General features: G+C 46.3%; 1 protein-coding gene across 6 annotated transcripts in view; it reads right to left on the bottom strand.

The window, feature by feature from the left end:
- SIL1 (SIL1 nucleotide exchange factor) overlaps positions 1–12,429 on the bottom strand; it is a 90,485-nt gene that overhangs the window by 55,517 nt on the left and 22,539 nt on the right. For all 6 annotated transcript variants that reach the window (XM_048961088.1, XM_048961092.1, XM_048961089.1 and 3 more), the window contains one exon: positions 9,206–9,341. In XM_048961088.1, coding sequence (XP_048817045.1) covers positions 9,206–9,341 — 136 coding nt within the window. The remainder of the gene's footprint in view (positions 1–9,205; positions 9,342–12,429) is intronic.

Genomic DNA, 12,429 nt, shown 5'->3' with positions numbered 1-12,429 from the left:
CCAGCATTCCATCACCCCACAGTAAATCAATTTTTCCCGTATTTTAACATATCTTCTATTTCCTTCCACTTCTTCTCCTGTCCCTGGGCACCGCTGGCAGGAGGACAAGGCTCACCTCGATCCTCCAGCAGTTCCTCACACAGCCCAAACCCTGCTGGCTACCTTTGCCTCAAGGACACTTTGCTGGTCCACGTTCAACCCTGTGCCCACCAGGACTCCAGGTCTCTTGCTGTCAAGCTGCCTGGCCACCAACCCGCACAGAGCAGGGGGTTACTCTCCTCAGGGCAGAGATTCCCTACAGCCCACTCCTCCATCCCCAAAAGGGCAGCTGCCCTCCCACCTTCACATCACAGTCTGTAAGCACCAGCCTTTCAGAACTCGCCACCTTATTACAGCTCTCATTACTGAAGACACCAAATTTCTTGTGTTAGCAACTGCAGAACAGCGAGGCAATCGTAATTAGCAGGCACCCGGTTAGCACATTAAGTGATCATATAATAGATGAAGAACAGGTGGGCTTTGTTTCAAATAAGCAAAGCAGATTACATCAAAAGGTAAATGCATCTTAAAATACGGTCTTGAAGATAATTTCAGAGGTATTTTGGAAATACCACCCCACAGAAATAGAAAGGCTTCACGTGGGCTGCGTGGCAAATCCTAAAAATAAAACCTGGTCCGGGGTTAGAATCTAAATTGCTGGTAAGATGTATTTATTCACACCCTGCAGTGATGGCGCAGACACACAGCCCAGTGTTTCTTTCTTTTACTTTGCAGGATCATAGGCACACTCCTGTTATTGCCATTGCTGCTTCCACGGTCTTTACAACCCTGGGAGATCTCCAGCAGAAGAACAGAAGAAATGCCAAGTGACAGACTGCATACATTAATTCGGTATGCACATAACATCCTGTTGCAAGTGAATGACCTGAGCGAAACTTCCTGCAGTCTGAAGGAGCAGGCAGAAAATCAGGACAGAGAAAAAAGCATCCCTGAATTGAAGGAAGGTATTTTGAATCAGAGATGCCATCTCTGATTAGAATTTCCAACACCACCACGCTCACTCCTTCCAAAATGTAAATACGTAATAAAAAATTAAACTTGAATTCAGTTTTATGAGAGTTCTTGCAATAAATGGGAATTAGTTCTACAAAACGTCAAAACAGACCCAAGGAGATCACATTTCTCTCCCGAGCTTGTGCTGGTAGAGCAGAGCTGGAAAACACAGATCTATATACATCCTCAACTCTCAATCTTCCTTGAGATGCTGAAGGAAGCTGTTTCAGTAAAGCAGCCATTGGCTTCAGCAGGCATTCAAAGAAGAACAAACGCAAAACAAGCTTCCAGACCACAAGAAACATCAAATACCCTTTTTAATTTACACCCCAGACAAATTCATTGCAGATTCTGAAATGAAGAGAGGGCAGAGAGCAAAGAAAACACATTGCCAAGTGTGTTGGCAATGACAGCATGATGGATATTTAGCCCTTCCCTCGGAAGAGGAAGGTGCTTTCAAGCAACAGTGGAGGAGGCAGAGCACCTGGCTGAGGGAAAGGTTTGTGGAAAGAGAATCTGCTGCTACTGTGACCCTATATAAACGTATGGAAATGTAAAAAAGAATGGCTGCAGCCACATCTGAAGAAGGGCACCGACTGGAGCCAGGAACTGGGAAGGAGCAGGGTGAGTGTGCTCTGCAGGATCCACTTCCCTGCGTGCTGCACACCCAGCAGACATCTTTGCCTCACTACTTAAAATCAGCTTTTATAAACATCAGTGAGGTCTCTGTGCTCATGCAGGAAGGAACGACCAGAGCAGGATCATAGAAAACACATTTTCTAACAAATTATGAAGAAGATAATGTGAACTTGTCAAACACACAGCTGGGACCCAAACACATCTGTGTCTTCAGAAAGGGGTTCAGGAATGATCATTCTGGTCACAGAAGAGGGAAGATGCTCAGATAGGAAATACAGGATTACCAAGGCTGGATACATTCTCAGCATGCTCTCCAGAAGGGAAAACACTTTTCTTCCAAAGCACTGTTACAAGCTTGAAATAAATAGGCAGGCTGTTAGATAAAGACAGTGATAAAAATAGATCTGTTATTAAATACCTCTTCTTTAATGAGGTTCATCCTTCTGAACAGCCACAGGAAGGTTATTAACGTTATTACAGAAATACAGCATGCTTGCACATTAAAACCAGACTAAGACATTTCTCATCCCCCAGCACACACTGAAGTATCTCTGTAGCTCACAAGTTCACAGCAGCCCTGGCTTGGATGAAAAAAGATGAGAGGAATGAGAGATCTGCCTGGGAGGAGATCCCCACCAAACAATGCAAATACAACCACGTGAATGATTCCTGCTGCCTACATCCACCACCACACAGCTGATACACTCACTCCTTTAACTAATGCTATGTTTATAATGCCAGCCAGAGGATCATCAAAGCCAACTCTGAAAATATTTTGAAAAAAATGCAGCCCCGCTTCCTATGGTTGCACAAGAAAAGCAACTTGACTCCACAACACCTCCATCACTCTGCTGCGACTGCTCCAACCTCACCACTGACACCCCGTAGGGGGGATGGGCTCACACAAGCAGCCAGCAGGAGTCACCAGCTTTTCTCATGTGAAACACATCAGGACATACTTTTTTCAACTCTGCCCAGTATCTGAGCTACTGGCTGTGCTACAGAAACTGTAAAACTTTTATCCGCACTTGGGGAGGAAAAAAAAGGGGGATCCCAATTCATTCCTCTGAACCTGACACCATCACAGACCTGCTGCTGAGAACAATGGCTGCACAACTTCTCAGGTCACAGAAACAAGGGTGAGAAACATGGGGAAAATCCTCCGAGCCGGGTCAGTGCCTAGGGGGAGATAAAGCCCCACAGCTCCACGGATACAGCTGTCAGACAAGAGAAGCAGAACATTTACTTAAATGAGAGCCTTTTCTTTTTTTAAATGTGCATGTTCAGTTACTGGTCTATAAAGTTCTGTCATTTGCTATGGTTTCCCACTTCAGAATGTGAAAGAAAACGGCTCTGCACCTCAGCTGTCTCCAGGAGAAAGTCATCTCGATGCCCAGCACACTGTAACGTGGTTGTTCCAAGGGTGTTTCAGTTGCATGGGACAAAGGAGAGCACACTCCCAGCAATGACTTTCTATGCGAGGAGATGGTGATAGGACAAGGGGGAACAGCTTTAAACTAAAGGAGGAGAGATTTCTGTTAGATGTTAGGGGGAAATTCTTTTACTCAGAGGGCAGTGAAGCCCTGGCACTGCTGCCCAGAGAGCTGTGGTGCTCCATCCCTGGAGGTGCCCAAGGCCATGGATGCAGCCCTGGGTAGCCTGAGCTGGTGGTGGGCACCCAGCCCATGGCAGAGGATGAGGGGGCTGTAAGAGTCCTCCCAACCCAACCATTCTGTCATTCTATGATCACCACATTGGCAGCCACAACAGCACCTTAACAGCATGCTGAAAAATGCTTTTACAGACAGTATTTCCAAGTTCAAAGAGCTAGCATCCTTCAAACACCACCTACTTGAACGCAGGTTTCACAGACTTCCCATCAACACACCCTGTGAGCATCTGCAGCACTAAGAACTCCCTTGGTTTCACATCTCAGCACTCCACTGCACCTCACCAGAGCCAGAAGTGGTGCATAAAGTTTCAGTCCCAGCATCTTCGCCGGAAAAGACTTCCAGCACAAGGAAGACTTATGCAGGAACTCCCAAGGAAGGCAGTTAAGGAGATCATCCATCCTGCAGTGTGAGGGTGAGAAGTCACAGAAACCACATGAGGATGGAGACGCCAAGAGAAGAGAGCATGGAGGTATTCAGTAAGAAACTGGACAAGGCATGAGAGACTTCTAAGATGCCAAGAGCAAGAGGTGAGATGGATAAAAAGGCAGAGGGAGCTGCTAGTGGTCGTAACTAACTCCAGGCTCTGAATATTTGCAGTTGCTCTCAGGACTGCTTGGTCTTTCCTATTGGCCAGAGCAGATGGTAACAGCCCTACAGCTGAGATTTTTTCCCTTCTCTACATCAGTTATAAACGTTTTGTTTATTTTAAAGAACTGGGAAAGAAGCATTTCATCCAGTAAAAATGAGGTTTATGCATGTCAAGCTTTGCTAAAACAAGCACACCCCTGCAGCTTACTGACTTTTTACCAGCCCTTTCTCACCAGGGCTGACACAGACATTTCAGAGACCTGCCCACAACTTCTTGAGACAGGTCTGGGTCACCCCAAAGCCAAAGATTTGGACAGATTCATTAATTCAGCAAAGCAATTAGCAGGACTCGGGCAGCCTGGTGAGCAGTACGAGCAAGATATCCAGCCAGACACCACCTCCTGACACCCAGCCAGGCTGTGGGGAGGTCTGGCACAGGACTCCTGAGCTGGAGGGGTCCTTTTGGATGGGGAGGAGAGTGACAGAGACTGGCAGGGCACTTGGCAGCTCTGCGTGCAAACCTGCTCCTGTCATCACCTTCTCCTCCCAGCTTTAATAAGCTCTGCCCAGCTTCCAGTAGTGCTGGCTCGTTTGGATGCTGAGTTCTCTTGAAAGACAGACTAGCAACAAAGCTGGATGGAGTTATTCCCCATCCTCAGTCTTCCTTTTTCTAACAGCATCTCAGCAAGTCTTTCAAAGCAACTTCTGAACTTACCCCCCCAGTGTGAATGTTTTCTTTGAGAACCATGTTTCCGTATGCATAAAACTTTGTTTGTGCAGCAAATGACACACAGGAAGACCTGGGACAAATACGAGCAGCAAAGATAGCTACTGACAGAGAAAGCAGCCCGAGGACCTTTGGAAGCTGCAGCCGTGGATATTTAAATGCTAAGTGATGTATCATCAGCTCCCCGCTGAACTTAAGATGGTTTCATCTTCACAGAAGCAGCAACAACAGCATGCTCGTATCAACTTCTCTCTTGCAGTTTGATCAACAGCAGCAGTCATGGCTCCTTATTTTTTAACTGCAATATAATTAGGCACTTAGGAAAATGACTCTGCACAGTACAGATGCTACAGAGTAACGGCAGGTAGCAGCATGGAGCTCTGCGAGTCAGAAGTTTAACAACAGCTGAAGGTCCAAGGCCAGCCCAGCTCCTGCAGCATGTGCTCCATCAGTGTAGATACAAACATCTGTCTTCCAAACCTGAGAGAGATCCAGTGCTGCTGCACGTCAGCCACTAGCATGAGATTTTGCTCTGTTACTCTGGACCAAAGGAGGGCTTCCCGAGTCCCATCACTGGCTGCTCTCCAATGGAAAGCATGCAACTGTAAATATTTTCATTTCGGGGGCAGACAAGATTCCCATTTGACCCATCTGGATTTGGAGACTGGACACATTAATTCACAACTTTAAACTGACGGACCAGAAAGCTGCCAGCTAGCTCCTGCCATGCTGAGGAATGCAGAAGTGCTGCTGTCACTGAGCTGCACAGAGCCCATCTGCAGCTGCACCGTGGGACCAAGGCTCCCCATCTCGCTGGTCACTGCTATGGCAAAGGCAGTTAATCCTTTTTCCTTCCTGTTACATAGCTGCCTTTTCTGCTTCTTCAAGGAATTACACAGCTGTCTAGAATCACAGCAGAGAGAAAAAGCCAAAGAAAAAACCTGAAAATCTGAGTGGTTGTGAATGCAAGAAGGAAACAGAAAAGCAGCAAACTACTGAAACCAGCCCAGAAAGATCTCAGCTCTGCTCCACACAGCCCTGGAACCAGAGGCAGCTTCTGGAAGTACAAGGCACAGCATCACACACATCCACTGCCCTTAGTCTGCCCCAGGCACTTCCACTTGTGATGGCCAAGATGAGATGCTGGACTGGACAACCTTTGGTATAAACCAGCATGGGCACTCAAAATTACACTTTAGGTTTCCTGGCATTTAGGTATCTAATAAAGTGATTCTTTACAGAGTTGCCAGTACATTTTTTTGCAGCAATGCCTTCCCTGAGGAGCAACTTCTGATGCTAATGTCAAGTGGAAAAACTGCTGCTTGGTGATGTGATTAGATAATCAGAGCAACCCAATTTTCATCCATCAGAAGGAATAGCTTTTTAACAAAGAAGAAGGAAACAGGGCGCCCAAATGACAAAAACAGGTAATGCTTTGTAAATGAAGTATTAATGTGCTTTAGAATGCTGTGCTGAGGCTGCATGGGAACATGGCATACGAATGCATTTACACACAAGAGTCCAAAAAATTGATCAGTGTGATACAGCAGAGCAGAAGGGCCATGACAATAATAATCTCAAGGGCAGCCTCACCATCACGGCCACCCACACAAACACAAGAAATGGTCCCCAGTTCTTTAACAAGAACCCCATCCAAAAGCTTCCAGTCGTCTCTGACATCACAAAGACTAAGGATCAGGTTTTGGTTACACCAATCAACAAAGAATGCCTTGAAAAGCATGGAAATAGGGTGCTCCTGCATGCTGACAGACTCGCCTCCATGCACTTGGAAGAGCTCAATACAAGAAACAAAAGCAGGTCACTTCTGCTAGGTTTCTCCAGAGAGCTTTGGGTTCACAAGGGTACCATTATCTGCTAAAAGTGCAGTTAGAACAGAAAAATTAGAAGAAGCATTTCAAAAATAAAATTCTGCTCTGTGATGGGACTTGAGATGGGACATGATGCAGTCACCAGTGTGAACACTCATTCCAAGAGCACTGCAATGCCACTCATTAAAATCCAAGCAGTCCGCAAGTTCTGAAAGATGCAAACCACAAACAGAGAGAAAAGCCCTGCGGACATCTTCACCATCTCCCTAGGTGATACCAGAAAGACACGTGGAGGAGCCGGGAGACGTCTGACGGGGCACGTATCCTTTGTGCCTAGCCCAGCAGTGCCTGCTCTATTATTCAGTACCATGTGCAAAAGAAGCAACGCCTAACAAATGCGTTAAAGGACTTGGTGAAGTTTCACCAACCTTCTGCAGCTCGTCAGCTGCCCGGCCTGCTGGCAGAGGAGACAGCTGATCTCCCAGCTTCCCGATTGCAGGAGGCAGAGCTCTTTGGGTAACTGTCTCTCCGTGTTTGCATCCAGCTACCTCCAGCAGCTTGAAGCGTGCACTAAGCACAAGGTAGAACTTGATCAAAACCCAGCTCACATTTTAGGCAGCGAGGGAACAACTGTACAAAGCAGCGTTACATATACAATAACAATTGAATTTCGTGGAGAGATTTGACAGGTTACAGGTTGATGACACTGCTGCAGTCTCGGTGGAAATGCGGTTTGACGCAATTAGCAAAAAGGAACAAGAACAGCAGCAGAAGAAAACCAGCAATACAGTATAAAATTTGAGCAGCCGTGGGACCGGACACGAGCATAAAAACCCTGCACTGAGCTCAGAACAGGAACAAGATGAAAAACGAACGCAACAAGGGGCAACGGGACCCCGACCTCTCTTCTATTTAAAATTGAAGATCCAGAGTGTGAGTGACATTTGCTCCCTCTGGCAAAGAAGGACACAGGTCGCTACATGGATAGCAATGGAGGACAGCAGGAGGTCATCCCAGAGCCGGGCAGAGCACAGCAGAGTTGGAGTGTTTGGCTGCAGCCTCCCCTGGGCAGCACCGAGCACACAGCAGTTGGAGCAGCCAGCAGGGCACACAGCTATGGGCACAGGAATCACATCAGGAAACAAGGAACGTGCAGAGCTGCTGGCCTGGTCACACTGCCAGCCCGCATCCCTCTGTGGAATGAGCAGAACATGTGCTAACAACACGAGCACACGGCCACCACAAGATTTCACTTCAGCCAAACCTGCAGCGGGCAAAAGATAGGCTGGCAGGAGGCTGCCAGAGAAGACTCCTTTTATCCTGTTGTTTCTGACCAAAGCCTGCACACATACCTGTAATGAGAATCTGTCACGAGCAGGCCACCATTTAAGCCTTTTTACAGCAGTAATTGAAATTCTTTCCCTACAGCTGACAAGTGCTCTGCTTCCATAAGTCCTTCACTGCACATACCTAATGTGGAATTTCTACAAAAATAAGATGGAACAAAACACCCAAGCAATGGAGAAGGTACTTCTGAACAAAAACGGCAATGACATTTATAATAACTGCAAGTATATCCATATTCTGCTTCAGCAAGGGTGGTAGGGATCTGCCAGTCTGCATACTGAGCAGGGACACCACATGCCTTCCATACATAATGGTACAGAAATGAAATCTAAGTGTACAGTGCAGCTTTGATAAATTTAGGAGTTTTTGCTAGACATTTCTGTTAGAGAAAGACTTGTATTTGAAAGGTAATCTTGTTCTAACTGGCAGAAATTTCAAGATAAATGGATCCCATGTTTGTTCTTTCAATAATAATACTGAACACTGAATAGAGTTCTTAGAAATTAGGAGCACTTCATAAAAATTAATTACTGCTTAGTCCATGCTTCTGAGGTGCGATGGCACATTGTGCACACATGAGGACACCAGTGCACAAGTGGGTTGAACACCTTGGCCAAAACCACAGAGTTTACTTAATGATCGTCCTAATTACCAAAGTGGGTGCACTTGTGCATTTCCACGTGTTTAAATGGGCTTATCCTCTGCAAAGCCTTGCCCACAGCACAGGATTTGCAGTGAAGCAGCCTGCTCGGTTGGTGCCTTCTCATACACGTCGTCCCATAAATGTCTAACAAAAGATACCAACTGAAAATAACTGACGAGATTTTTTTTGTGGGATGCATGGGGTTAAGACTTGAGGAATAAAAGCTGTGGTTCATTCAGCTAAGGAACAGAAGTCCCATTGTTAAGAAGCTGTGTAGTGTTACAGTGACAATTCTTAATCAGACTGCCACCGAGCTGCGTGTCATCAGCCCACACTGGAGCGCAGCAGACCTGAGGTACCGCGTGCCAGCAAATGCTATAAAATCTGAGTCTTGACAAGCACACAAAGAGAGAAAGGGCTTTGGAGCTAGTGACCGAGACACGTCACCACCTACAACGTGACCGGCAGCCCGCTCGACCCGCTCTGCTGAACTGAAAGCACTTTAGCAGCCACTCTTGTTGCCGGTTTGGTGATGGTGGCTTTTCTCTGTACTGGGTCACTGGGTCCGTTTCCTCCCCGCCTGAACAGTAGCAGAAGAATACATCGTCATGGGAACAAATAGGTATTTTTAGTTTTTCTGCACGGCTGCTGTCGGAGGTGTCAGATGAGGTTTCAGAGGGACACTACAATTAGTCACCAGCGTTACCTGGACGGACAGCCTGCCACTGACGCGTCGGGTAAAACACTTCCAGGTCCTCGGGATCAGCGCCATCGTCTGCTATTGGCTCTTTCCCGCTGCCATCTCTCGTGTCGCTCTCTTCTATTTTCGTAAGGGCAAATTCCTTTTGGACAGAAGAGATTCAGCTCATTAGCAATCGCATCTGGCTAATTCAGTGCCAGCTGAGAATACCAAATTTTTCCCTCGCCAGCAGATTTTTTTTTTGACATCTGAGATTCTTTCCACATGGTTAAATTTAGATTTAAAGTATATTAAAGGTTAAACATGCATAACTAGCATGACATTTGTGCTGAACAAAGCAACGCAGCTTATTTCCTATTCCAGTGCAGGCTGCAGGCTTAAAACAAGCTTCTGCAGAGCCTCACCTATCTTCTGGCTGGAGCCACGAGCCCTGACTATTATTAGGCCTTGTGTAACATCGTAGGACCCTGTTTTCCCTTGCCTAAAAATATGTCAAACTTCAAACTTTTTCAGCTGAAATTTTCCACACTACTGGAACGCCTCAAGCATTTATTTTTTTTTTTCCCTTAAATGCACTTATTTCAGGCTTGGAGACGATTTCAACCAAAATAGTTCAGCTATTTCCAAAATAGGACACATGAAAACACACCGACCAGCCCGCGCGATGGAGACACGAGCATCCTTCTCTTTGCACACCCCAGTGCCCTACAAGCCCTTTCAAACTATGAGGCAGTGATCTACACCCCACTCACCTTGCAACTGCTGCACGTGGACACAGAAGTGTGGTAGAACAGTTAGCAGAAGGGGCATGGAGTTGTACAAAGGAAAAAACAGGGATGAAAAGCAGGAAAAAAAATCCTTGCCCCCTAGGGAAAGCTCAGTATTCACTGCTAGGTCTCCCTAGGGAGCTGGTGGGAGTCACCACAAACCTCAAAGGACAAAACTATTCAGAGTGCACAGCAAGTAACAGCCCCATACTATCTCACAGCAGACTATTAAGTGCTTGGGAAGCTGGGTTTTGCTGTTCTGGTTCTCACAGGAACAGATAACCCAGTCCAGGCTAATCATCCAGATAGCTCTGTTTCCATTGCAGGGAGCATTATCTGCTTCTGATACTGCCAAGAATGGCACCGCAGAATGATTTCAAATAACCAGTCCATAGGGAAAGACAATTCCTAATTGTTGGCAATTAGAATAAGAGTTACAGCCAGCTCACTTCATGAAGTGTTGTGATATTAAATCTTACAATATTTTCACAGAGGGGAAAGAAAAAACAAGATAATTAAGAGGTTAACTGGAAGTTTCAGGCCACGTTCTGCCTTCACTCCTTTCACTCCTTGGAAAAAAGAGTGCATGTTTGCTGGCAGAATCTGGATGCTTTGCATATAAATATTATCAGGTCAAGGAGAGTGTTTCCGAGCGAGAGAAACAGCAGTCTGAGCAAAACACATCCAATTAGCCATGATAGTGGTAACACATTAGAATGGTTGACAAATCTATAGAATGCTTCTATTTTGCCTGTCAAAAGGGATAGAAACTTCAGAAATCCACTGGAAAAACAGAGCTTAACTCCTGCTTTCGCTCAGTGCATTAAAGGCTTGAAATTGTTAAGATTATGACAAATGGTTAAAGCTCAGTAACAATCATAAACATAAAAAGCCAGATTCTACTGATGAAAATCAATGTTAACATTTTCTGAGCCCAGACTCAACAGGACCGAAATGAATGAGTGAGCGCAGTTATTACTTAGCTTGTTTGCACTGCTGTATTATTATCCAAGAGGGACTTACCCATCCAGCCCATTGTAAATTCACTGACAGGCCTCTGACTGCTGTATCTGTTGAAACACTTAATGGAGATGGCTGATGTTTACGGCCTCTGCTCAGCAGAAGAGCCGTGGTCTAAATGTTCTAGATGGGCAAGAGGACGGGTCTCGGCCTGCTCAAATGTAACTGTCAGAGTTTGGCCCCAAACTGCTTTGCAATACCCTGTGTGTCATTAACATCTCCAGAGTGGTGAAAAAAGGCAATGCCACACAAGCCTCCATTTATGCAGTGACAAACCACATCGTTATGCAGAATCCTTTTTGGTTTGTTTTCACAATTAAGAAGAAAGATGTTTTCTAAAGACCAATGGAAATTTCCTTAAAGCTATAAAAAATCCTCCTTCCTTGGATCAGTCTGAATCCACTACAGTAAGCTGAGGACCCTCGGCAGGGACAGCTGAGACAACCTGCAGCTTGTTCCCAGGGATGCAGCCACCACAGAGCCGATGCAAAGGGAGCACAGGAAAAGGGGATCCAAAAAGTAACGACCTACTGAGCTGATGGGACTCGTGATCCTCCACATCAGGCTGCCTGCCAGCTCAGGCAGGTGCACTGGTGGTCCCAACACCCGTTCCCCAGCTTTTTGCTACAGCTGAGCTGACTACACTCCACCTCCAGCCTCTTCCCTGCCCTCTCTGCAGCGAAGACAAATTATCACATCAGTACCTGACTCCACATGGATCCTAGGCCTGCAGAGCACATACTTTAATCTGCCCCTCACATATGCTCTGGTTAATAGCACAGCCCACACAACCAACAGACCAGCAAGCTGCGACACATTAGGCAGGAGTGAGCATCCAGGGACATGGGAGGCCAGTAATCCCCTGTGGGTGTTGCTGCAGAAATCAATTTTAAGCCACAGCATAAATTAAGCTAAATAAAAACCCACACACAAAATCAAACATCCAAACAAACAAAACTCCACTCTGCACTGCTACAGAGTGTCCTTTGTGCAAGCACCTCGAGGAAACCTCCCAGATCTGATCTGGCAGGGCTGGGCACCCAGGCTTAGAAGCAGAATGGGGGTAATTCTGCATACCTGGACAAATGCAAAGGGCAGAAAGCTTCCACCCACCGCAGCCACAGCTTCAAAATACCACAAGTAGCAAAATGTGGGCAAGTGAGATATGAGGACCCAAGAGGGTGCTCTTCTAAACCTGACTCACTTGCAGTGACTCAACAGAGGCACAGCTAGCAGAATAACTGAGGCCATCTCCTCTTGCCACTAGACCACATCATTAGCTCTGGCTCTTGGCATGGAGGAACATGTGACAGCCCCAAATAGAAACAGTGACACCCAGCAAATGAGAGCTGCCCAAGAGCACAGCTCCCTTTGCAAACCCTTTTAACTGACATTACAGTGCAACTCCTGAGGCCGAGGCAAAGTTTCAAGAAAGCCCTTCTG

The sequence above is a fragment of the Lagopus muta genome, chromosome 14, assembly GCF_023343835.1.
Source record: "Lagopus muta isolate bLagMut1 chromosome 14, bLagMut1 primary, whole genome shotgun sequence".
NCBI lineage: Eukaryota > Metazoa > Chordata > Aves > Galliformes > Phasianidae > Lagopus > Lagopus muta.
This window is presented reverse-complemented; position numbering and strand designations above follow the sequence as displayed.